The sequence below is a fragment of the Somniosus microcephalus genome, chromosome 16 (genome assembly GCF_052327205.1).
Source record: "Somniosus microcephalus isolate GS21.2 chromosome 16, FLI_Smic_1.0, whole genome shotgun sequence".
Lineage (NCBI taxonomy): Eukaryota > Metazoa > Chordata > Chondrichthyes > Squaliformes > Somniosidae > Somniosus > Somniosus microcephalus.
The window spans coordinates 51,204,789-51,232,348 of NC_141002.1; the positions used below are offsets into that span (position 1 = coordinate 51,204,789).

At 46.5% G+C, this 27,560-nt stretch overlaps 2 protein-coding genes across 3 annotated transcripts in view; one reads left to right on the top strand and one right to left on the bottom strand.

Moving 5' to 3' along the window:
- Positions 1–11,629, bottom strand: part of LOC147106163 (metalloproteinase inhibitor 3) — a 34,158-nt gene extending 22,529 nt beyond the window's left edge. Inside the window, exon 1 of the mRNA XM_086009012.1 lies at positions 11,338–11,629. Coding sequence (XP_085865138.1) covers positions 11,338–11,467 — 130 coding nt within the window. The 5' untranslated portion in view covers positions 11,468–11,629. The remainder of the gene's footprint in view (positions 1–11,337) is intronic.
- The window catches only part of syn3 (synapsin III), a 479,656-nt gene that overhangs the window by 369,010 nt on the left and 83,086 nt on the right, over positions 1–27,560 (top strand). The gene's annotated exons all lie outside the window — the stretch shown is intronic.

Genomic DNA, 27,560 nt, shown 5'->3' on the forward strand with positions numbered 1-27,560 from the left:
GTAGGAGGGAAAATGTAAATGAAAAGAAACCAGCGGAGAATGCGTCCTCACGCTGTCCGAGCAGCCCAGGCATGGGTCTCCACCACTCCCTCCCTTCCATTTATCATAGGGAGCTCAGGTTGGTAGGCCAGGCTTCCTGATTTTGCCCCGTCTTTCACTGCAATCCAGCCCGTACTTTCCAATACAAGGGACTGAGGGTTGACATACATGACGGAATGCATCAGAGTGATAGGGCGCTGGTTCTTAGCCACGATTCCTTGCATGGCAATGTGATGTAGCACGGCAGCGAGAGGATATGAGGTACTTTCCCAGTGGAAAGTGGAGGCAGGAGAAAACTGAATTTCTCTCCTTCCTTATTGGTTTACTGGGTGGAATTTGTGAGGCTTGTGGGGGGGCGGGGAAGGGAAGGGGGATTTTAAGCCGTCCTGCCCGGTGGGAATGGGCCGGAAGCCCCTTTAAAATGGAGCACACAGCCTGACTGCCCTGCTGAAATCCCACTGGCCACCATCTCAACTGCTCACTGAAGATCAGTGGCTCAGGTGCCCACTGGAAGCAGGTGGGAGCCTCATAAATTTATGCAAATGGGGCCCCATTACGTCAACCCCGACTGCATTGTAATTCGGGCCGGAGGGGGAAGTCACTATGGCTTTCCCGCCAGGTGAAGGCGGGTCAGAAGCTGTCAGGAGGATGAAGGGGTCCTCCAAAGTGAAAATCTTTTCTTTGTGGGGCCAGGAAGAGCAGGTGGGCCTCCCTTACCCTGGACTCCGCACCCGACCCCACCCCCCCGCCCCCCCCGCAACCCACCCCCCCCCCGCAACTTGAAGGTGGCATTTCCTTTGGTGCCAGCTGGTGGCATTTGACCACCTGAACTGGGAGTTAAAATTGACCCCCAATTGGTACCTGCACTCTCTCAGTCATTCAATCAGATGAGGGGGACAGTTAATCATCTACATCTCAGTTTGTTGAAAGGAATGTGCTTGCTATGGTTGGGTCCTGCTGGAATATACAGTATCACCGAAGTCCCTATCAGTAGTGGTGCTCTAAGCAACACAGTTTGAATTGTCGAGAATGAACAGACCGATCTATTGGGTCAGCATTGTTAAGGGCTATGATGTAACTGCCAGTCGCAACACTGCACATTTTGTAACAGAGCTGGGGTGCAGACGAGGTCACCCAGCACCTGGTGTCCTACAGGCTCTGTGGCTTCATAAGACACTTTGGCCTCGAAATTCAGTATAGCCACGTTCGGGGCGCTACAGTCGGGCGGCCGCTAAAGTTTGCACCCGGCGCAAGTTCGCTCCACCTTCGCCGATATTCAGTCGCATCGCCCCAAGAGATTGCTGCTGCGCTAAAACTGGCGATGCACGACTATCATTAGGCGCTAAGCCGGCGGTCCGGGGCGATACCCCCGAGGGCGGGCGCAGCGCAGGTGCGGCGAGTTGCTGATTGACGGCAGACACTCTGGCGCCGGTCAGCTCTTAAAGGGGGAGGGTGGACTTGTCTGGCTGCCATGCCCTGCGCACTGCAGCCCTGAAGCAAGGCCTGACCAATGCTGGTTCATCAGTTCTACGCCCTGGACCATGGTGAAGCCCGCTATTCTTCCAAATCCCATTGTACGCTCTTGCTGCTTGTCGAGGGTCATGGGGAAGGAGATGTACTGACGTCTCCTTCTGAAAAGGGCATTGTTCACCTGGAGGATGCAGCAATGTACTGCGAACTGGGAGATGTTGGCAATGTCCCCAGTAGCGGATTGGAAGGAGCCGGTGGCATAGAAGTTGAGAGCCACCGTCACCTTCACTGCCACCGACAGAGACGTCCTGCTCCTCAGCTGTGGCTGCAGATCTCTGCGAAGCAGGTGGCAGATCTCAGTGACCACCTCCCTTCTGAATCGCAGCCTCCGAACACACTGCTCCTCAGACATGTTCAGATATGAGAACTGCTGGCGGTATACCCTGGGTGGGTAAGGCCTCCTGTGCCGACACCTGTTGGCCCTTCTCCGTCTGGCCATGACTGGCACTCTCTCACGGCGTCTCTGATCCCTTTGAATGCAATGCAAAAAGCCAACGTTTCCACCCATTGTAGCCCCCATTACAGTATATGTGGCGACTCCAGGCTATGGCACTGAAAGTGAAATCCAAGTGCAAAGCTCTGGCCTGAAGCCAGAAGTACCTGTGCGAGCGCTGAGTCAAAGCAGAAAGCTCTCTGCCTTTGTCTCTCACACAGAAGGATTGGCACAAAATGGCTGTCACTTATAGTGCAGGAGGAGTCCCCTTTAAATAGCGCCCCCCGCACCCCGCAGCGACTGGGAACCGTTCCCCTCTACCAGTCGCTGGGGGCGCCAGGCGCAAAGAAGGGCGGCGCCACTGAAGTTCTGGTTTGGGGCGCACAAAGGGCGTTGCACGATGAAATGACGTCAGGATCTGCGCGCGCAGCAAGACTTTGCGCCGACGCTAAATCTCTAGTGAAGTTGGGGAGAGGCGCAGATCGCGCTGCGCCTGGCCGCTAGCCACCTAGCGCCCAACATCTCCTCCTCCTAAGGCGCTACCGGCTGGCGCAAGCAACTGAATTTCTAGGCCTTTGGGTCAGTTGCACATTAAAATCCAGATAATGTGTAGTCCCCAGAGGTAGGGGCACTCAGCAGAACATATTAACCGTTGTCTGATAACGCTCCTGTTAAGCGCCTTGGAATGTTTTACTATGTTAAAGGTGCTATATAGATACAAGTTGTTGTTGTTGTCCTGCAGCCAGGATTGGTTCGGATGGGGGGTGATTTGCCATGCTGTAATTCTGTCATTGCAGATGGTTATTTTTGGTGGCAGTGGTCAGACTTTCCTTGCAACTTGTACCGTCTCTATCCTCTGAGCTCTGAGGCAGAGAAGCATACTGCTGCACATTCTCATGAAGATATTCTGAAAAATCTACACGATGAGACACTCCAGATATCCCGGGTAAAACAGAAATGTTAAATGATAACGTCCTCTTATGTAAATATTTATCGTGCAGCATCTTTAATTCGGAGTACATGGGGTTTTGTAGCCTTCTATCAATATAATTCACAATTTATTTTTATCAGGAATTACAGCACCAGTGTGAGTGATGATTGCATTTGAGGACTGCAGTAGTACTGGTTCAGTGGTTCTATTTCATAGACTTCATCATGATGCACTGAATCTATAGAGTGCCAGACCAAATCAGCTAAATGCTCTCTCTGCGCCCCATAGTATTGAAACACCTCTCTTGACACTGTTTCGTGACTGAGAAAGGGCAAGTTGCCAGTCACGCCAATCCCATTTTGTGACCAGTGGTTGTTGTGAGGTGCACAGTGGAGGCTCAGTTCAGCCGGGTAAGATCTGCACGTGCTCCCACCCTGGCTCTTCCTCCTGTGCTGTGATTTTTCTTCACATCCGCCAGCCCCATTTCTTCTATATAGCAAAAGTTACTGTACGCAGTAAATGGCCACCAGGGGTAGTAACTAAGCAAAGCTAGTCAGGAGAAGGGGTAGTTACAGAAAGGAATAGGTGAGGAATGGGGGAGTTACTAACCAGAATTTGTGGAGCTCCCAATGGGACATATCGGCAAAAGACCATGCAGCATCAAACATCATTTTTAATAACATCAGGACTTCATAAAAGCCCAACCACCCGAGTTATTTCTTTGAAGGAAACAACAATGCTGCAGAGTAGGAAAAACGAACTAGTTGCATAGTCTTGACCAATAAAAGCTCGGCATTGCCGTCATCAATGTGGTGAATGCCAGAAAGCTGGAGTGTGCAGGTCATTACAGGGGACCAGAACACATCACTTTCAGCACCGAAACTCAGCTGTAAACAGCAAACATTGTGGGACGGTTGCAGTTTTGGGTTCCAGCTTGTAGAAGCTGATAGTGAGCTGCGGATATTCACTTGCAGCTTCTGTTGGACAAAATGGAGTCTTGCAGAAGTGCCATCCTCACCAGAGCTGCACACACTCTCTCAGGGTATGAAGATTTGCTTTTCAGCTGTCGCTCAGTTGGTAGCATCCTCACCTCTGAGGTTTGTGGGTTCAAGTCCCACTCCAGTGATTTGAGTACAAAAATCTAGGCTGACACTCCAGGGCTATACTGAGGGAGTGCCGTCTTTTGGATGAGATGTTAAACCGAGGCCCATCTGCTCTCTCAGGTGGACGTAAAAGATCCCATGGCACTATTTCGAAGAAGAGCAGGGGAGTTATCCCCGGTGTCCTGGCCAATATTTATCCCTCAATCAACATTACTGAACAGATTATCTAGTCATTATCACATTGCTGTTTCTGGGGGCTTGCTGTGTGCAAATTGGCTGCCGCTTTTCCTACATTTACAACAGTGACTACACTATAAAAAGTACTTCATTGGCTGTAAAGCATTTTGGGACATCCTGAGGTCATAAAAGGCACAAATAAATGCAAGTCTTTCTCCTTTCTTTCATTCACAAAATGGATGCAAATGAGGAAGGCTATTTTCCCATCTTAGCACAGAATTTAAAAAACTCACATTCCCTCAGCTAACTGTCTCTTGAATGAGTCAAAAGTATTCACCAGCATTAAAATACCCAAAAGAATATGGCGTGAAGAAGGTCTTCCTGACATCTAGTCTAAACTTTCCTTTTACCAGTTTATTTAACCCCATGCTGGTTTCCTGATAACACAGTCCCTTTAATATTTTTTACAATGTTTCATTTTTGAGGACACAATTAGTGGGTCAGCGTTGGAGAGAAGGGCTAGCTCCCATTTTCAAAAATGTAACTTTAACACGAGACAGAGTTCCCACGTCCTGGTGGGTCCTCACTAACCATCGTGCTGGTAAAAAGTTGTCCTCAGCAACATTTTTCTACGATAAAAACAAAGAAATCTATAGGGACAGGGTCCTTGTACTAACAACAATTTTTGTGGCACACAAGTCTGTCACTGGAATAAGAAGCTGGATTTAGTAATGTAAGCCCAGGGGTGATGGATAGTGGTCTTCTGGAATCCAAACTAAACTAGCAGCAGTATGAGAGCAGATTTCGTGTTTTCCGGTCTGCCTCCTTCTATTCCTATCTCTTGTGAAGTGGCTCTGATTCTGATTTTGATTTTCTTTGATCTCTGGTTTCTTTTTGTTTGATCCCAGTCTTTTCTTTCATTATTCAGTTGCTCTTCATTCCAGTACTCGATCTGTCTCAGGTTATCTCTGGAGATCTGGTTACCTGAGTCCCAGACCAGGAGAGCTGGCCTTTCAGAGCCACTAAGTGTACTGCTGTAGAGCACACATGGCATATAACTGATTACAGCTTTTTGCCATCTCTGCTTTCTCACGTCCACTCGTACTGCATACCCCAACCTTCAAATAAAAAACTATTATTTTAAATAAATGATATGGATTATTTTAAGTCATTCCCCACCCCCCATTACTTATTCTGGGGTCCAGCCTCCTTTTCCTCTGCCACTGGGGAAGTGAAAGGATTTCATACCAGAAGGCAGCTGGCAAACTACTTTAAATACCTTTTATAGTGGCTTTGTCAACATCACAATTTGACTTGCAAGCCACAAACCCTAATGCAAACAATACGGCTTGCTTGGCAGTACAGGACAATAAGAAATTCTGAGTTAGACATTGGTCACCGAGTTTAATGTATACTTTGGTGTTTCTGTAACTGTTCACTCCCCACCCCTTCAGTAGAACAGCAGTGGTTCCAGCGATTTTACTTCTAGTTAACTTTAACAAAAAAAATTCCATATATGCACTGGAGGCTCATTACTAACTTTTCGATTTGAAACACAGATAGAATAGTGTGCAGCTGGAGCATTTGCGTAGCACAGAGGGCATAGCATGGATCAGAGAGCACCTGTGACACAGAGGGCAAGGCGCCGGCCAAATTGCGTTCCAAGGCTGTAATACATCGTGTTACACAGTAATCTACGATGCTCAGACAATATCAGAAACGATGGGAATGAAGCACAAATTTGTTAATGTTATCTTAACTCTGAGCTGTGTTGCACCTTTGAAACTCACTCAACCTATAGTGTTCCATATGTTATGTTTTGAGATTTAGTTCCAGGAAGGGGTCAGCTTTGTTAAATAACATGATAATGTGATAACTTGGTCAGATACCTCCTGATTTTGCTCTCCTGTGCAGAGAAATGGCCAATCAAATTATGCTTTTACAGCAAATAAAATCAAACTGTTTTGAAATTGGTGATCAGTCTATACCACTGTGGGAACTCTCGGTCTTTGTGTAGAAGCTCTGTCTAGTCATATAACAATTAAAGCAGACTATTAACTGGTTTGCCAAACCTTGTCCTGCTTGCCTGCCTTTACATAGATGCATGCTCCAGTCTCCCAATCACCAAAAACTGCAATCCATCTCAAACAGTTATTTTATAAACCCATCCAATCCTCTCCCTCCACAGGGTTTCATTGGGGCAGTAAGTTAGTGGGCGTTTAGGAGCATGAACTACTCTACTGCTGACAGAGGTCATTCAGAATTTTCTTGGTTTCATGTGGACTCGAACCTGGTCAGTGCCCCCCACCTTCAGTCACATCTGGGAGGAGGTCTGATGAGAGATCCTTCCACACTTTTTCCATCTACAACGGCTCCATAATGTATTTTTAAACAGCTTTGGCTTCTCGCAACTATTTTTTTCTTAATTGTTCACGAGCTTGTGCCACAAAAGGTTTTATATTTAAGACAAATGTGTGGGTGGGGGGGGGGGGGGGGGGGGAGAGGAGGCGGGAGAGGGGTTGATAATTGGTTTAACAAACATCACAGTTTAAAAACTCTGGCATTGTTAATCCTTTTGGTAACATTAGCTTACATTCCACTTTGAAAAAACTGCCCTTTAGATGCCTGGATTTAATTTATGTTTGCGGTCTTGACTCGCCTGCTCCCTCTGAGCAAAGAGTAACAAGAGAAGCATGAAAATATCTAATACACATGTAAATGGTCTTTTCCTGCTCTGCAGTATCCACTGTCTCTGGAACCAACTGAATTAAAAAAAACTAACAGAGCAGCTTGTTGGAGCAGCAACACATGACATGGTGGATTATAAAACCTAGGTTTCAATCCCGCGAGTTCACCAAGAGCTTAGCTTCAGCGACACTGCTGCAGCGAGGTGTTCAGCAGAGGCTAGGCGCTTCCTAGAGATGGGAGCAGAACTACAGTGGTCTCCAGGCGAGCTCTTGTCCATGAGAATACCACTACTCCTCTGCCGTCAATGGGAGAGCATCACGTTTTGCTGTTGATGAGAGGAGTGCCACTCCTCTGCTATGGATGAGGGGAGTATTAGGTATCAGGCAGCCACCTCAGTGCAGTGTTGGCACGGATTTATTCACAAGATGGGTTGGAAATAGTGAGGGGAGAAAAATCCCCAAAACAAGAGATGTATCAGCAAAAAGTTACCCAAGTATTTAAAAAGGAATTGTTCCTGTTTTGAGGAGAGGTGCCAAGAAGAATTGTTGTCATTCATCACAATGACTTGAGCAGTTCACAAAACAGTGGGTGATGATATTCTTTTGAAGGTGGTTTTACATTGCTGGAGAGGCCTCAACATGGTATTCTTCTTGTCAACTGCAGAGGCACAAACTCCTCTCGTCAACAGCAGACATATGAGCCCTGGTTTTATTTCGGGGTGAGTGAGGTGCGGGGTGGGGTGGGAGGGAACCCCCCCCCCTGCTCAGACACCTCATGGTGAGGCCCAGCCCTTTTAACTTCCAGACCTCATTTACATTTCTCTGCACTGTCTCTCACACGGGGCCAGCGGGAATGACGCAAGAGCCAGAGGGCGGGAGTGGGAGATCAGCAGGAGGCCGACGTCACTTAGAGACCAAGGGAACAATCCCCGGCAGGGGAAGTGAGAAGGGGGCTGCCCATGATGACTGCAGCTGGAGAAGGGGGGAAGGGAAAGACTGGGGAAGAGGAGGCCCAAGGTTTCCTGCTCCTCCTGGGCCACAAGCAACCTTAAGAAAATGTAAAAATGATCAGTGCCATGCAGGTCTCCTGATCCTAGGAGTTAAAATTGTGACATGGCCGTGTCGTTCAATGGGCCGTGTCGTTCTCATTTTAATTAGGCATCTACTCCTTTGTGACAGCGAGCCTTCTCATGCCTGATTTCAGGTTAAGTTAAGATGGTGTCAAGCAGGAACGTGGCACAAACCCCCCCCCCTCCATCTTAAGACCCTGCTTGCATAGTTTCTGCTGAGCGTGGGAGGGTCAAAATGCCTCCTGTGATATTTCCTCATCACTTGCAGGTGCAGTAGTCCCACCATTTATGCCACTCTATTATAAGTGACCTGACCTCTGGAGACTCAACAGCCTTGGAGATGTGCATTTTTAGGTGTCTCACGAGCTGCTGTTGACAACAATAATATCTTGTATTTATATAACGCCTTTAACATAGAAAACATTTCAACGAGCATTTTTATTTAATTCATTCTTGGGCTGTCAGCATCACTGGAAAGGTTGGCTTTGATTGCCCATCCCTAGTTGCCCTGAGAAGGTGGTGGTGAGCCGCCTTCTTGAACCGCTGCGGTCAGTGTGGTGAAGGTGCTCCCACAATACTGTTAGGTAGGGAGTTCCAGGATTTTGACCCAGCGACGACGAAGGAATGGCGATGTAGGGACAAGTTGGGATAGTGTATGACTTGAAGGGGAACTTGGGGGTGATGGATCTGCACCTGCTGCCCTTGTCCTTCTAGGTGGTGGAAGTCCCAGGTTTGGGACGTGCTGCTGAAGATTCATGGCGAGTTACTGCAGTGCATCCTGTAGACAGTAGACACTGCAGCCATGGTATGCCAGTGAGTGGAGGGGACTGGATGTTGAAACTAAAAATGTGAGGAGAGACTGTTAATGGGGAGAGTCTGGTGCACAAAGGTCCATGTTCTTATGTGGGTTTAGGTCCCCTAGAACAAACCATCAGAGTGTGTGTTTAATGGTTCCCTCTTCTCATCAGAAAGAGACCTATGGCTCCTATGAATTGGGTTTTTTCACATTCCTGAATCACTGATGGGAATAACCTTCCTGTGCTGTGCCCCATGGACTCCTGTGCTGTGCCCCATGGACAGCAGTGCATTTTCATTTATCTCAGTGCTGGGGGTCCTGAGATTTAACAGCCCATTTAAAAATATATCCGATGATTTGCAGCAGCACTCTGCATTAGAGTATTAATACATGGAGTCACTGGGCGACAGGGTGCTGCTTCCCTTCAAATTCCCAATCTCAGACTTTGATGTTGATGTGGCAAGGGTATTTGCATGCAGGTCAGTTGCTTCCCCACAGTTAGAAAGAGAGAGACAAAATAAAATCTGAGATAAAAGCCCTAGACCGCTCTGGAGTACAGGATCAGTGGAAGCTTGCGAGCAGCTCACACAAGTTTATCAGTTGTGTAGTAAGAGGAAGCCAAAGGGGACTAGGAAGAAAATACTGTGATTCAATACTTTTGAATATTTGATTTTTCTGATCACGGGACTAGGAAGAAGAACTTGAATTTATATAGTGCTTTATCATGTCCTCAGAACCAATGACTTACTTCCGAAGTGCACTCAATTAGCTTTGTAGGGTAATGTGGCAACCAATTTGCAAATAGCAAGATCTCAAAAACAGCAAATGAGATGAATGATCAGTTAATATTGTTTTTCGGGGTGTTCAGGGAAGGAATGTTGGTCAGATACCGAAAGGACTCCCCGCTGCTCTTCAAATAGGGCCAAAGATCTTTTACATCTGCCTGAACCACCGGAACAGGCAGATTAACTAATTACCTTCCTGCATCTCTAACAACAAAGAGGAGAATTAAGCATTAGTAATCTTAACTTCCCTGTACCATATCCTGTTGGATGCACTTTTGTGTCTTGGAAGGCAAGTAGCAGCTCTTAACCCTGTGACTGATGCTGCTGGACTTCAGAGTATGAACTGTTTGTCGTTTACTGAGTTTGAATAACCCATCCCATGCCCTCTCTCCTCTTAGATGATCAATTGACATTTGCCAATTCCAGGTTTAGATTCTCTTTACTGATTAAAATTTCTGTGCTTTTTCCTGTTCTGTTTCATACCCAAGTCAAAAGTGTACGGTGGCTGTGATACAGTGCGGTTGCAAAGCTTACAGGAGCATGGAAGTGAAGGGTTTCTGAAAAGTACCATTTAAGTTTAAAAAAAAACTGTCAGTACATAGCAGAGGGCTGCATCTGACTGTTTAATTGTTATTGAAGCATATTTACTTTCATCCTAAAGCTTTTAGCTCTACACAGAACAGGAAAGAGGTGCGCAATTACACTGTCGACATGGGGCCGTTGAGCCAATTAGAGAAATAGTTTGTATCTTGAGCGTGATTGTTCCAGAACGGTGGCCTAGTGGTTAGCACTGTTGCCTCACAGCGCCAGAGACCCGGGTTCGAATCTGGCCTCGGGCGACTGTCTGTGTGGAGTTTGCACATTCTCCCCGTGTTTGCGTGGGTTTTCTCCGGGTGCTCCGGTTTCCTCCCACAGTCCAAAGATGTGCGGGTTAGGTTGATTGGCTATGATAAATTGACCCTTAGTGTTAGGGGGATTAAATACGTGGGGTTACAGGGATAGGGTGGGATATGTGTTGGTGTAGGGGTTACGGGGAGCGGGTGGGATATGTGTCGGTGCGGGCTCGATGGGCCGAAATGGCCTCTATCTGCACTGTGGGGTTTCTGTGATTCTGTGAACATTCCACTCCACAGAGTTCAAATGTGCAACCCTGAAACGTGTCAAAGGGAAACTTTACCTGTTTGGCACAGAGATTGGCAGGATGGCTGCTTTCAGGTAGTAAATGTTTTAAGAAGATAGCGACCACTATCACGCAGCTGTAAGTTTGCTCAGGTTTTAAATAAAAGTGATTTAAGTGATAATCGCGAGTGTTGCTTACTAAGATGATGCAAGAGAAATTTTGCAATGCATCGTCGGGCAAGGAACAGAAAAGTTGATCTTGTTACTTTAAGTTTAACATCAGTGCATTCAGAGTACTGTACATTTTACTATGGTTCACACAGAGCTATCGGAGATTAAAATTGTTAACATATTTTACAACGGATTTAGGATTTATCTAAGGAAACTGCTGCATCATGGCTGGTTATAGAATGGGGAAACCGCAAGTAAGGTAAAATATAATCTTGAAAAAGCAAAGTGGTGAAAGACACAAGTTAAGTTGGCCTGGACTACAGGGAAAGCTGCTGTGGGATGCTAGCGATATTCTGAGCGTTCATTTGAGGTGGTGGTTCAAAAAATAAGTTATTCTAGTTGAGACTATATTTTCCTAAAAGCAGCCATGGTGCAACCACTCTCCACCCCAACACTCGCCCCCCGCCCCCCATAAATAAAAAGAGATGCTCCTTACCTATGTCGGAGCTGCAGAAAGCGTCCTGGGGATGGTTTGGCATGCAAGTGCATGCCTCCGTTAGCTCATTGAGTTGCATGCTGCTCAAAGCCAGCAGCAGGCTCAAAGCTGCTGTGACAGAAATCGGCATTCTCTCTGAAAGGCTCTTTTTTTTTGGCGATTGAGATGCTTTGATAAATTGAGAGTTTCAGGAACCAAACAGAAATAAGGGAAACAATCTATACTATTTTGTTCAAATATTCTAGGTGATGACTGTTCTTTCTCTTTCTCTCCTGCTGAATGAGAGAATATAACTACCTACCATGTAGACAAGTGACATAATAGCTCTGCCCACCCCCTCGATGCAGGAGCCAATTAGCAAGTAGCAGATGGCTGTGATGTCATGAGAGGAGTCAGTGGCAGGAGTGGGAATCCGGGCAGTCGAAGGACATGTTAATGATTCTGGGATAAACAGCTGCCTTGTTAGCAACTGAGGAGGGGAAAAAAAATAATTGCTCAGTATTATCAAAAGGGAAAGACCTGTCAGAAGCCACGTCCAGAGCATATTAGGTCGTGTCTGTGAAGTATTTAAATTCTAATGCAGAAAGAGGAGAATGTGTTAAATATTAAACTAAATTGTTAATAAGTTAAACAGAAATAGCCTGGTATTGAGAGCAGCCCTGGTGTTGTTCTGCCTTCCACCCCCCTGCTTTTTTTATTTCAATAGATTGCAATAACCCTGAGGAATCTGGGTCACCATTGTTACACATGACAAAGATGAAGAGAGTGACAGGGTGGGGGAGAGAGGTGGGGAGCATTCCATTCCTCTTTAACTGTGTGTCACCCTGCATGTTAACAATGATGTGAAGGAATGAGATTAAATATTTGCGAACTGAGGAGTGGGTAGTGATTAGTCCCTGGGGAAACATCTGTTGTACAGAGAGCAGACTGTTAGCTGGAACTTTATTTTTGAGTCTGTTTTGAAAGTTTGGTGGGGGTGGGAAGTAAAGTGCTTCCTGAGAAAAGGGAGGTGTGTACAAGTTTTTTGAGGTTAACACATTAGACAGTCTGCTCCCGCTGGTGTGTCATTGTGCACAATGTCTGTGTACATCATCCATCTGTGGTGTGACTAAGTTTCCTCAGACCAATTTTCTCCACAGAGTTGACGGAATATCGTGCGCCCACATTCCCTGTCTTTGCCAGTTTTTTGCTTTTGGCAACGAACTGCAGAAAAACTAACTGCAATATCACACAAATCCTGGTTGCTGACATGATGGAATGTTGCTTACAGTGAAAAGAATGTCAGATACTTTACAATAAATTGACTATAGCATTGCCCACAGTCAGTTCATAAATATATGTATTTTTCAAACATATAAGCAAATGGAACTATTATTTTTAGATAATACTTTTGTTTTATATTGTTTACTGGTTGATTGGTGCGCATGTTGCACATGGAGAGTCAAGGCCAAATGTGATCAGATGAAGCGGGGTTACAGGGCGGGAGCTAATTGGACCAGGGCACCTAGGTGTCATTCAGCCCCATTTTGAAGTCATACATTCTGTTCTTATTTTTATAGTTCCATTATAAATGCTTATGTCTGCATATATGGTTTTGGGTGGAGTGTATTTGTTTTGATACACAAGTATCGCAATGGTGTGGGACAGGCTCGATGGACCAGACCTCGATGGCGGGCGAAGGGCTGTGATTTGGAAAAATCTCCGCCTGGACTCGAGGGCTCCCGGGAGGCGCAGAATTCCATTGCTGTGCCTCTTCAAGCTGCCGGTGTGCAGGGCACATGTATCCCAGGGGTGCAGGTAGTTTGCAGCATCCCTGGGATCACGTGGGCCATGGGGAGCCAATCAGAGCAGGGAATCTCCATTCATAGATTTGACAGGAAGACCTGTCAAATCTATAAATAGAGGTCAGCCCCAAAACATAAGTAAAACTTCAAATAATTTTTTTTTTAAACATCACGGGCTGGATTTTCATTGGGCCATGGAGGCGGGATTGGAGGCATGTGGGGGGTTAAACTTGCATAAACTGGCGAGCGGGCCCAACCCCGCCTCCATCCCACCTCCAAGCCATTTTAAATAATTCGTGTCTAGTGGTCCCGTCTCCGTCCCGCCTCCAAGAGGTGGGATAGGCCGTTAAGGCCCTTAAAAAGCACTGAATTGGCTCTATAATGCCATTTTGATATGCCTTTGCGAATTTAACCCTTTTCCCATGTGAAACACGCCTGTTCTGAAACACGACAGTGAAACCTGGCGGGAGTACAATTGGATTGCTGACTCTCAGCTGCAGGTCAACCATTAAATAGTAGATTTGATCAGCCATCATTTGCAGGTGGCAGGACTTTGTTGTTTCAGGTCTGGGGGAACTTTTAGAAGGCATAACCACAGCTGTGGAAGTTTGGAGCCTGACACCCATCTCCAGTGTGACCTCCTGGGAAACCCCTCTTGCCATCTTCACTGAGCACTTCCTCAACTGAGGCATATACCAGAAGCATGGGAGCCATTTATTTCCTTCCCTTCTGGGCATTAGATGAGGAAGAAGACCAGCTGTGGCACCAGCAGAACCAGGAACAACAGCAGCACCAACAACAGCAGCACCAACAGGAGCGCCAAGCTGCTGCTCACCCACCTGAAGATGTACAGGCCAGAAGGGGCCAGCGCATGGAAGCCCGTTGGTGCAGGAGATACCCCCAAAACAGGGTCTACAGACACAGGGTTAGCTACCTCAACATGTCTGAGCAGCAGTGCCAAAGGCGGCTCCGACTTTTGCGAGAGGTAGTGGGTGACATCTGCGCAATGCTGCAACAATACCTGCAGCCCAGAGGACCAGGTGGACAATCCTTACCAGTGGCCATCAAAGTCACCACCGCACTCAACTTTTTTGCCTCAGGCTCCTTCCAGGGACCAACAGCAGACATCAGCGGCATCTCCCAGGCGGCCGCACACAAATGCATTACGCAGGTAACCAGTGCCCTCTTTGCCATCGCGCACAATCACATCCATTTCACCAAGGATCAAGCAAGTGTCATGGCGCGTGCGGTTGGATGTGCTAATCTGGCAGGCTTTCCAAGGGTGCAGGGCATCATTGACTGCACACATATGGCCCTTAAGGCAACCCATTGCAACCCAGGTATTTTTGTCAACCGCAAGGGCTTCCACTCCCTCAGCGTTCAGCTGGTGTGTGACCACAGGAAGGAAATTTTGCAGGTTTGTGCCAAGTACCCTGGCAGTTGCCATGACTCCTTCACACATATGGCCCTTAAGGCAACCCATCGCAACCCAGGTATTTTTGTCAACCGCAAGGGCTTCCACTCCCTCAGCGTTCAGCTGGTGTGTGACCACAGGAAGGAAATTTTGCAGGTTTGTGCCAAGTACCCTGGCAGTTGCCATGACTCCTTCATACTGTGCCAGTCTAGTGTGCCTCTGCTATTCAGTCCGCCAGACCAACTTAACGGATGGCTACTTGGAGACAAGGGCTATCCCGAGGATGTGGCTAATGACGCTGTTGAGGAGGCCATCCAACGAAGCTGAGGAGAGCTGCAACTCCAGCCACATGTCCACCAGAACCATAATTGAGCAAACCATCGATTTGCTGAAGATGCGCTTCAGATGCCTGGTTAGGTCAGGTGGAGCCCTGCAGTACTCAGCAGTCAGGGCCTCCAGAATCGTCGTGGTTTGCTGTGCACTTCACGACATGGCACAGTGTCGTGGCTTGCAGATTCCTGAGGACCAAGTGGCTCCTCACATATCCTCCTCAGATGAGGAGGAGGAGGAGGAGAGCGAAAACGAACATCTTGCAGAGGCCCATCAACCAGCAGCAGCAGTACGCGAGAACATAGCTGCCCGGGATGCAAGGAATGCACTGATCTTGGCCAGATTTGCTTAGCCTAGCCACTCAAGCACTTTTGCCTCGCAGCTTCTTACCTGAGCATCGACAATGGCCAAGAACCAGCTGATTCCTAGCAATTTGACCACCATACTGACAATTGCAAGTAATCCTAAGCCCTCAATGTGGAAGTTCCATTCGCGAAATGACACACGCCACAACTACAGCAGTAGCCATCAGATTTTTTATTTACATTATTCATCTGATGGCTTTTCCACATAAAGCAACAAATTTCACCCAAGTGACTACCCTTGTGACTATTTGTGCAGTATCTTTCTCTTACGCGTGCTCCTACATGGTGCTTCCCCTGTGGCTTCAGCAGGTGTGGAGGCCCCTTGCTCACTTTCCTGCTGCTCCTGTCTCGACACCTTTGGCGGGCGTCCTCTGGGGTGGCGAACCTGTGAGGGTTCGTCAAAAGTCTGCTGCTCCTGCGGCTGTGCAGGGGTTGAGACGCCGATCTCAGTTGGGTGTGGACTCCGGCGGGGCTCTGACCAAGGGCTCTGCAGTGGCATGGAAGTGTGAGCACTTGGAGAGGAGCCCCCACTTCCTTGATGTCTGCCACCAACTTCCCTCTCATGGGTCAGGTCCCCCTCAGCACTTGCAAGTGGCTTGAGAGCACCTTGCTGCACATCAGGGGGGCCATGGGGACCCGTATCTGCACTGGCAGTCCTACTCAGAAGGACTTCCATGAAGGTCTGGTTTCTCTGTTCAATAGATGACCATCGCTCCTCCAGAGATGTCATTCTATTCTGAACACACACTATGTTTTCTGCACTCTGGCGACATATCACCTCCATAAAGGTTGCCATCCTTTCCATGGTGATGAGTTCATGCGCCAATGACTCCACAAAGGCTCTGCTCATGTTCGCTATGGACTCCTCCATTCGCTCCACACTCACAGCGACCCTGGAGACAAAACCTGCCAGAGACTCCTGCATCTGTTCCTGGAGTTCCAGCACCGCTGATCTTATGGATGGACCCAGAGGCAGAGGGTCGACATGCAGCTGAGCCGAGCTGGCAGAGTCCTGCGCCCTCTGACTAGGACTCTCCACTGCTGTCCCTGTCTCCACAATCTGCTGCTGCTCACTTGTGAGCTGTGCTACACCAGGTGACAACACTACTCTATGTCCCGAAGGTCCCACCGAGGTGTGAGTATCTGTGCTGGTGCTGGGTGCGCTTAATTCTGCTGACGCTGCACCCTCAGAGGTTGCAGCTTCCTCTGAGGAGTCTTGATGCTCAGGCTCTTCCTCCTGGCTAGTGGGGACGGGTGCTTGCGATGGTCCTGTGGGGGAGTAAAGGGAAGAGTCAGAGATGTGATGCCAAGGTTACGTGCACATTCCATATTGCAAATGATCATTAGTCCATCTGTTAGAGCTTCAGAATCATTATCAGCGACTCATGCAATGTCAATGAGAGAGATGGAAAACTATTCTGTCACCAGCTTGCTGTGATGCACCCCTCTGTCCGTCCCCCACTTGCGCATCATCCTCCAGGACCGCCTCCTCCCAGGGGTGAGGTGGGCTACTGGGGGTGTCCCTCCTCCTGTCTTCACTTTTTCTCGCTTATTGTGAGCTCTCTTTTCCTGCAATGAGGGAGACAAGTGGAGGCTGAGTGAGAATGAAGGAGTGAGTGTAGAGATTCCATAGTATAGATACTTAGAAAGAGACAAAGATGGAGTGAGGTTGCAAGACCAAGGGCCCTCCCTGTGTGTTGTCAGTTGTTTTCATAGCATCACAGTGATAGGGAGTGTGAGGGCTGCACAGTCGAATAGTTAGGTGAATGTGAGCATAGAGAGAGAGGGAATGGGTAAGGGTGCATGGATGTCAGTGTCAAGTGGGATGTGGAGGAAGAGATTGCTAAAGCGGAGTGCTGGTGAGGAAAGGCAATGGGGATCAGATTGAGGGTGATGGGAAATTCATACTCACTTTTCCAGTGCGCAGAAGGCCATGAAATCTCTTCCTGCATTGTATCCAGGTTCTGCGGGTTACCGATAAGGAGTTGACCTCCTCTGCCACTTGCAGCCACGCAGCCTTTGTCTGCTGGGGAGGCTTCTTCCTCCCTGATGATGGGAAGAGCACCTCCTTATGAGCTCTTGCTCCCTCCGCTAAAGCCTGCAGGCCTCGTCAAACCTTGGAGCAGACCTAGGTCTTTCACTGGCCATTCTGCCTCCAGGTCCCTGTAGCAGCAAAGGCCAAAAAAAAGGTTGGCAGTCTGTAGAAGAAGCAAGGCTTGTTGCAGACCTTAAATGCAGCAGTAATGATGTCATCGGAGGCGACTTTTAGACCGGAAAAACTCATTTGCCATGGGTTCCCGCACGTTGGAACTCAATTGGCCAATTAAGTTAAATTCGCGTTAATCTCCCACATCGATTTAGATTCGTGTGGATAACACAAAATGCGGATTACATGACCCGAACCCGCCCCTGAATTAAAATCCAGCCTCACATTTTTAAAATGACTATAAATTACATAAATTAACTATTTTAAACAAAACTTTAAATTTTTTTAAAAAATAATTAAAGTTTTTAACAAGGCTAAAAATAAACTTACCTTTCTTTAAAGTATTTTAAAATGAGAAATCAGTGGAAATTTTTTTTTTTTTTTTTACTTTCTTCAACTGTTAGCCTGGTAAAAGCAGGCCTTGCGCCTAGGAGCTGCCGGCTGTACGCCTGCTTTTCTAGGCGCAGCAGTTTCCGACTTACCTGAACTGAAGCAACTGTGAAAAAAACGGAAGTTTCAGCCGTACGTGCTGCCTATCCGGCGCAGGCGTTTGACCTGTCAACCCCTTCCTTCAGAGAACGGAAGTTCCGGTTTCTAGCGCATGCGCAGTGCATGCCTAAAACTGGCACTTCCGTTGGCCCTACGGGCGAGTACACAGCGCGTACACACCCGTAGGGAACGGAATTTATGGGCCAATGGAAATGCCAAAGCCAATGTGTAATTACATCTTTTTGCCAGGGGTGATGTTGTAGTGCCTCTACTGGGGAAGGGCATAATTACAGAGTGACAAGTTTACATAGGCAAGTTTCCATTATAAATGTGCACATAGGAATTTATAATGAAATAAATTTGACAGGAAATGTGCACAGACGTAAGATCCTTATTACTAAGAGATCTCTTGCGGCATTACTCAAGGTAAGTTTGGGGATTTGCTGTTTTATTATTGGGATTTTTAATGCTATTGGGATAACATCAGGGCCATTGATTTATATTGGCTGAATAAATCAAATTCCATTCTTTTAAATTCTGGGAAATTACTAACTTTCCCTTTGGGGACTGAATTTCACAATTCTGTACATTATTTGGTGAAAACAGTAAATGAGTAGTCTTTATTTTATAATGTACAGCTTTACCTATGTATTTAATTTTTGTCTCCTACCATTTTTATAGCTGAGAATACACAATAAGATGGTATGTACAATTCACCAATTGGGTATTATACATTCAAAAGGGCTGCGGAGGGGAAATGCAGTTTAGTTGCACATTAGGGACAGCCTGTGCTTGGTAGCAGTGGGAGCAATCATTCTGAGCTTTGCTGGCACTGGGGAATGGTCTTCAGGTTTGGCAGAACTAGGGTGGGAGCCCAGCAGTTTCTGAGAACTGCAATGGGGCTATGGAGTTTGCAGCATGGGAGAGTCCTTTAATCTGACATTATTGTGGAGAGGGAACTTGAGATTTGGCAGAACTGGGGTTGAATGTGAACTTGTGGAGCCCTTACAACAACAACCTACATTTATATAGCACCTTTAATGTAGAAAATGTCCTACGGCGCTTCACCGAAGTGTAATCAGACAAAGATCGACACCGAGCCAAGGAAAGAGCTATTTAGGAGATGAGCAGGGGTGACTAACAGCTTGGTCAAAGAAGTTGGTTTTAAGGAGGGTCTTAAAGGAGGTGACGGAAGTGGAGAGGTGAAGAAGTTGAAGGAGGGAATTCCAAAGCTTAGGGCCTAGACAGCTAAAGGTACGGCCGCCAGTGGTGGGGCAAAGGAAATCAGGGGTGCACACGCCACCAGATTTGGGAGGAACGCAGAGTTCTAGGGTGTTCCAGGGCTGGAGAAGGTTATAGAGATTAGGAGGGGCAAGGCCATGAAAGGATTTAAACACAAATTTAAGGCATTGGAGGACCAGGAGCCAATGTAGGTCAGCGAACACAGGAATGAAGTGGAACTTGGTGCTGGATAGGATATGGGCAGCAAGATTTTGGATGAGCTAAAGTTAATGGAGCATGGCCAAGAGAATGTTTGAATAGTTAAGTCTGGAGGTGATAAAGGCATAGAGCTGTTAACAGCTGAGAAGGAAGAAACTTGGAGAGGGGATAAAATCCTCATAATCCCTCTTCTGCAGTGTGCTGTCAACACTTTATCAGTGAGATGAGATTCTCTGCTGATGTTTTTGTGACATGTAAACAATGTCACCTCGTCCTGGACAAGCTACTCCCTCTGTAGACCCGCCAATTTTTTATATTCAATTTGTCTTTTAATCAAAACACTAAAGGCTAGAAATTAATCTCCTTACCGAAAATCCGTAGCTCCATGAAATGGTGATAAAATGGCGGCTGCCGCTCTTTCACCAGCTGGTGGTGGGTCCTGCGGTGGCCGCAATATTGTTCTCCCCCTTTGCGCTGCTGGTAACTGGAAAAAAATGGCAGCATGGTGACATCAATCGGTGTGCAACGCTGACTTAACGTCGCCAATGCGAACTTTGACCCTAGCGCTGAATTCCTAGCATCTGCATTGAGCAGTGTGTGAGGCTAGTGGTGCAGTTGGTAGGAGACGGCTTTTGAAGTTGCATTCACTGACCTTGACCAGTGGCCTGAGGTCATGAAGCTTCTTTGGGCACTGGAGCCAGGTGGTGGGGGTGACACTGCTGGCAGGTGACAGCCTCAGTGATGTACACCCACATTGTTCTATCTGGAGGGCCTCCTGGCCCCTGTGGGTAGAGGGCTGCTCTTGCAGTGTTGACCCTGTGCACAAAGCTGGAGTGCTGCGTGCGACACCCTCGGTGCCCCTTCCCTGGCTTGCTGAGCCATTTGTGTTGGTGCTGAGGCAGTTTTCCCATTTGTTGAGGTTAGGAAGGTAATTCAGCTTTAACAGCTGAATATTCACATTTGGAACTTCTTTTAAATATTGAATATTTCTTAAAAGGCAGAAAAGGGCTGAAAAATGTATTGGTTCACTGCATTTTGTTTTGTATTGCTTCAGTGTGCATGGCTCCTTTAATTCTCGGACCTCTTCATTGCCCACAATTCCTTGCTGTGGGTAGCTGCAACGCTGGACCTGGACAGAGACTTCGTCCCGGATCCCTCCAGCAACGCCACCAGGACGGCATTGCACGGAAGTTGAGCGCTGCGCCGCCTATCTCCATGACCCCAGACCAATTTCACTCGGTTAGCACTGCGACCATTTTCAGCACCTATTAACTGCAGTTGCCGGTAACATCGGCAACTTTGCTGGCGAACACGAATTTTTCCCCCTAAGGTCTTTCTTTCTATGAGCAGAGCTAACCAATCCCAGAGTCAATGGAAGAGTCACCAGACTACTCTCTCGTGTACCTCTCCTAGTGACCAGTTAAACATTAAACACATCAATCGGAGAACTGTCATCCAGGACGATAAATGGTACTTACAACACCAACATTGTGGTTTGATTGGCTGACATTTGCCACATCACTCAATAGAATGAACATGATTTGGCATTTGGGTCCATTATTCATATTTCCTACTGTACAGCTTCAGGTTAATAACATGCTTGTTGTTTTAGTAATGTGTCGACCCTCTGTTAGAAAGTTCCAAGACCTATAATTCATGAAAAAGATGCAATTGTGACTTTAAGTAGTTTTGATTTTTTTTTCTAGAAGAAATCAAACACAGGGTTGTTACATCACCCCTCCCTAGCCTGCCCTTAATGATTTAATAGCTCCTTTTTCTCAGTGGTTAAAAATATAGAAACGTTCCTATCCCTTTGTAAAATCACAGAGCCTCGGTCTCTTGTTGAGATTCCGCAGTGTGTATAAGATGTGTCTGTTTCCATAGTTACTGGTTAAGAATCCAGCATCTCTGGTTACAATGTAGATTAGGTATCGGGCTAAATGGATGGAGAATAGTGTGTGTGTGTGGAAGGGAGGGGAGGGGGGAGAGTGAGAGCTGAGCGTTAAGTGAAATTCTTTTGGCGATGGCTTTAGAGAAAACTCACTTGTGTGTGCATGTTAATGATATTACTCAACTTGCTTTTCTTTCATGAAGGGAGAGAAGCCGCGGCCTCTAATTAAGGGGGCACACATACTCAGCCAAACTCAATTTGCAAGAGGCCGAGCGTGCAGTATTAATTTGTTTGAACCAATTACTGTAGCTCGACTTGGCATAAAGCGGCCTGAACTCTCTTTTCTGGTATGAATATTACTCCTCATTAGTGGAGGAGGGTAGAGTGGGCGCATCGCATCAGTTTGTAGCAGCAAGTAATAATACAAATAATCAAAAAAAGCTATTTTTTTAATTGTATGAAATCTCACTGCGGACTCCCCATGCCATGCACCAATTGCCCTTGGAGAGCTGCCAGGTGACTGACTTTCAAATCTCCATCAATGGAGCCCTGAGCTGCTCACTGCAGGATGTGTTGGAGCAGTTTGAGGAAAAGTCCTCCTCCAAGGCACCTGGTTCCACTTGTCACTTGTTGATAGTAGCATTCAGAGATTGAAGTAGGGTTCCACCCATCCGTGATACGCACCATGGATTCCTGTCCCTGCGGCACCACTTTGCCTCGAGTAGATTTCTTAAAGCTTTCTGAAGATCAGATTCTCAGAAGCAGGTGGCATGGTACTTTGTGCTGACAGTGAAGTAGTACTGTTGGGGTTCATGCCTGCAATTCCATGCACATTTGTGCTGTCCAGGGAGAGAAAGAAAGAATTTGCATTTATATAGCACCTTTTATGATCTCTGAATGTCCCGAAGCGCTTTACAGCCAATGCACCTGTCCACTAGCATTAAGTGATTTCTGTACTCGGATCCCTAAATCCCTCTGCTCCTTCACAGTTCCAAGCTTCTCACCATTTAGAAAATACGCTGATCTGATGGATTGTCCTGTAGTAAAGTCTTGTGACAGAAAGGCACACCAGCAGAGGCACACTCTGGTCCTTCCTCTCATGTGACCAGGTTACAAGAAGAGAATTCCCCTTGCCTTCCCGGTCATGATCCAAAATGCAGCTCAGCAGCGTTAACAGAAGATACAAACTCCAGCTGCAGCACTTGGTGAGATCAGAAAAAGGAGCCGCACAGTCAGACAGGCCGAAGGCATGAACTGAAGAGCAAACGCTCACACTGTCGAGGCCTAGTCACCCCGCCTGGACACATCCTCTCACTGCTCACAGTTTGAACAGATGTTGTTAAAACTGTGGCTCCTTTGTCAGCTGTGGCTCAGTTGGTAGCACCCTAGCCTCTGAGTCAGAAGGTTGTGGGTTCAAGTCCCACTCCATGGACTTGAGCACACAAAGCTAGGCTGACACTCCAGTGCAGTGCTGAGGGAGTGCTGCACTGTCGGGGGTGCCGTCTTTTGGATGAGATGTTAAACTGAGGCCCTGTCTGCTCTCTCAGGTGGATGTAAAAGATCCCATGGCACTATTTCGAAGAAGAGCAGGGGAGTTATCCCCGGTGTCCTGGCCAATATTTATCCCTCAACCAACAGAACAAAAACAGATTATCTGGTCATTATCACATTGCTGTTTGTGGGACCTTGCTGTGCGCAAATTGGCTGCCGCGTTTCCTATATTACAACAGTGACTCCACTTCAAAAGTACTTCATTGGCTGTAAAGCGCTTTGAGACGTCCGGTAGTTGTGAAAGGCGCTATATAAATGCAAGTCTTTCTTTCTTTCTTTACTAAAACAGAAATAAAACCAAAAAATGAAGCAATGAAGAATCCTTTACCTCAAAGGTGAGGCCTTTTCCTCTTTAGGGCAGCTGCCTACACAAGGATGAAACCCTTGTTAGGGGCCCTGTTAGAGTGAGAGGCTCAGAATCATTGCTGAACACTGCCTGTAAATGGTTGTTGGTGCTCCCACTCTGATCAGTGCAAGTTGTTGGGCAGGTTTCCAGGTTCGTTCACATACTCAGCAGCACTTTTATATCAGACAGCTCCATTTTAGGAAGAAAAAGGAAACAGGTTAGTGCTCCCAGAGAGAAAAAAAACAAGTGAAGCATTTGTTTTCCCTCTGGAACCTTGCGATTTGGCTCGTCCCATTTGTGACCGACATTATTTCACTAAACAAGTCAGCTCACAGTGGCGTTTCACTGCCAAGAGAGTCATTCAGGGAAAAATAATGCAATAGCTTAACCTGGTAACAATTATACAAAAAGCAGCTCGTTGCCAGTCAGGGTTTAATTAATCCAACACATGGGTGTAAGGTATGAAGCCCAGCTCTGAAAACTGTCAAGCTATCTTGTTTGATAGCAAAATACTGCAGATGCTGGAAATCCGAAATAACAACAGAAAATGCTGGAAAAACTCAGCAGGCCAGGCAACATCCGTGGAGAGAAATTAGAGTTGACGTTTCGGGTCAAAACCCTTTTTCAAAACTGGAAAGGAAATAAAATAGATCGAAGGCAGGGCTGCGATGGAACAAAAGAAGTATAAGAGACATTAAGAGGTATTCAAAACCAGACGAGATGGTAATAGGACAGTGGCGACAAAAGGCGGCTGAGATTAGGTGCGAAGTGTACTGGCAGGATGAGACAGAGCTGCCATGTGGGAGAGAGAAAAAAAAGGAAAGGGGGGGGAAGGGAAGACCCAAAACAAAGGGGTGGAAAAAAAATATAAGTAAAAATGTAATAGGGGCCGAGGTTATGATCTGAAATTGTTGAACTCGATATTGAGTCCGGAAGGCTGCAAAGTGCCTAATCGGAAGATTAGGAAGCTCAATGTAAACTCGAGGAACAGCAGCTCATCTTCCGATTAGGCACTTTGCAGCCTTCCGGACTCAATATCGAGTTCAACAATTTCAGATCATAACCTCGGCCCCTATTACATTTTTACTTTTTTTTTCCACCCCTTTGTTTTGGGTCTTCCCTCCCCCCCCTTTCCTTTTTTTTCTCTCCCACATGGCAGCTGCCTCTCATCCTGCCAGTACACTTCACACCTAATCTCAGCCGTCTTTTGTCTCCACTGTCCTATTACCATCTCGTCTGGTTTTGAATACCTCTTAATGTCTCTTTTACTTCTTTTGTTCTATCGCAGCCCTGCCTTCGATCTATTTAATTTCCTTTCCAGTTTTGAAAAAAGGTTTTGACCTGAAACATCAACTCTAATTTCTCTCCACGGATGTTGCCTGGCCTGCTGAGTTTTTCCAGCATTTTCTGTTGTTATTTGAGCTATCTTGTTTGCTGGCCAGCGAGCAAAGTATTTAAAAAATGGCAAGCCTGTGCATATAATAAGGTTAGTATCTGAAATTATTCAGTGACAAAAAGACCTTTCCTATTTCAGTAGAGGCAGCTTAAAATAAAATCTGAAAAAAACGATTGGCAAACTTGTGGTTGGGCAGAGAGAATACGGGTTGAATTTTCCTCCATTATCCCACCCGAAGCCAGGCAGGATAGCAGGACAAATGGATCCATTAAAGCCTTCTTGCCCTGGCCTTAATTTTACTACCCCCCACCCCTCCAGGACCCCTGCTGGCTGCCCTTTCCCACCAGTGGCATATAAATGCAAGGTTGGGTGGAGTCTAGCCTCCCATCCCATTTCCCTCTCACTATTCCTGTTACCGCCGCTCCCTGGGACAGCCTGGTAGAACGTAACGGTGGGACAGGGTTGCAGCCCCCAAAGCACAACAATGGAGTGAGAGGGCCTCCTCTCCTTTCAATTTGTCCCCCTGTCATTTACCTGTGTTGGATTCGTGCTCTGTCAAGGTCTATAAAGCTGTAACCCCTGCTTAACTCAGTACCTATCCCCTTCATCACCAGTGCACTGTGGCCGCAGTATGTACAATCTACAGGCTGCACTGCGGCAATGCACCAGGGTTACTTGAACAGCACCTCCCTCCCCTAAGGCCTGTACCACTGAAAAGGATGAGCAGCAATATCATGGGATCACTATCGCCTCCAAGTTTGAATCCAAGTCACAGACTTCGGCATTCGTTCATCGGATATTTGCTGAGTCAATATCCTGGAATTCCCATCATGGGAGTTCTGTCACAACAAGGACTGCATGGGTGTAAGAAAAATTCCCATCACCACCTTTGCAGGGAAACTTGGAATGGCCACCAAAAGCTGCCCTGACTGTGTCGCTCACCTCTTGAGAATAAACGTCAAATATCCCATCACTCCATGCAGCATATTGCAGCGTTCCTCAGAGTGACCCTTGACTGAGACGTTGGATGGAATTTTGGCTCTTGACGAAAACCTAGAGAGTAACACTCTTTCAAATTTGTCCCAGCCTGCAGTAATATGGAGCATTAAGTAGAAAGGACAATCTGGCGGACAAGTGCAGCAGCACACAGGGTCATGTGGTATAGCAGAGCCCTTATCTGACACTGCAATCAGGAGGTGTAATGAGCTATTTGCTCTTGGATCATTTGTAACCCACAAGTCAAGTTCAGTGGTTGATTTAAACTTTTGACTTAGGAGCAGCTGCTTCTAGGCAAACAATCCAACTACTGACACCAGCATGCAATGTGCCCCAGGAGTTTGAGAATTACATCTTTCCATCATCACCCCGGGGTTATTTTTTGTGACAAGCTATTTCCCTTAGTAACTTCATTATTCTAACTGTTGTACATCTGCAGAGCAGGTGCTGACTGGAGGATAGATGAGGGATTTAAAAGAACCCAGGGGTAGGGGAAGCTGACAGGACCTGTTCCACTAGGCACCTCAAAATGACCATCTCATCCATGCACAGAATTCCAATGGATCAAGCCCCTTCCCAGTCATTCACCTGTTATAGTCATTTATGCTGGTTGTTCTTCATGTGTTAATTGTGGCAAGCTGTTCAACTATGGGAAGCATAATAACCAGCCTGATTCTGTCCACATTCAATATCCACATATGTCAAGCATGATAGCATATGATTAGTAACCATACTGTCATGGTATGTAAATATTAACTATACTCCCATTGTCAAGCTAGATCTAAGTGGAGGAAAATGTAATATTAAAGAATAGACACATATTAGATAGAGCTGAAGATTAAGATGGTAAAATATTGTCCTTACTTAAAATACAGTATACACAGTGGGACACACTTAGTGAATACATTGAGGGATGTTGCAAGTAAAACTCATGGCCAAAAAAAAATTGCAGCATTTTTTTCCTTTCTTAGAGTAACCTCCACATTGTCCTGTTGAAGCCATAGTAAATTCTCCTTGTTAATTTTCGTGTGTGTGTGTATAAAAGGAGGAAATCAAGATTCTCCACTGAACAAAAATAGTTAGCTCGTCTCTAAGTTCACATTTGTTCTGTGATTTCCTTCTCTATTTCTTCCCCCTGTATCTGATTCTTTGCAAATTGTTCCAGTTCTTCGCTACCTCACCCCTCATCTATATAAATTGGCTATTTTAATCTTTAAGGTTCTTTTCCAGGCTCTCCTGATAACTGGTAAATGCACTGCCTGATGTAGTACTGAGGATTATAGGCCAGAAAGGTCCCAAGTTCAATCCCTGGTCTGTGTTGAGTTTTCTGATCTCAGCTGGGATAGCTCTTGGGCACAACAATAACCCTCAGTGCCTTAGGGCTAGATAGGGAATAAAATCAGTCAGAATTCCTGTTCCTGAACACTAACCCCTGCTGTAAAGGGCACATGTGTGGGTGTCAGATGAGGACAGGATTAGAATTTTCTGTGATGTCATTTCGTCCTCCCTCGTAGTTGAATAGCCTCACTCTCGACTGACACATCGAGAATAAGCACTTGGAGGAGATAGCAGAGGGTTGCTGGTTCCTGTGGAACTGTGCCCAGCATGACAGTATGTTCAGGAAGGAGAGGGGGAAAAATGAGGGCGTGAGTTCAAAGTATACGTTTTTCAGATGAAATACATCTGGGTAAGTTTAAAAATAAAGTTACACCCACCAGTCAGTGAGTACGTTAGGGAAGCAGTTCTATTATTTGGGTGGGGAGGGCTGCGTGTGGGCAGGTGCCTGTGAGAATTGTATGGAGGAAAGAAAGAAAACATTAAATTAAAAAAAAACATAGTTATGAGTTCAACGTATTTCTCGTAACTGACTATTTCAGCATTGGTGCTCAGGCTTACATCAATACACAGACAGCCATTCTTCAACGATAAATCCTAAGAGTTTGAGAAAGAAAAAGAAAAGAAAGACTTGCATTTATATAGCGCCTTTCATGACCACTGGACGTCTCAAAGCGCTT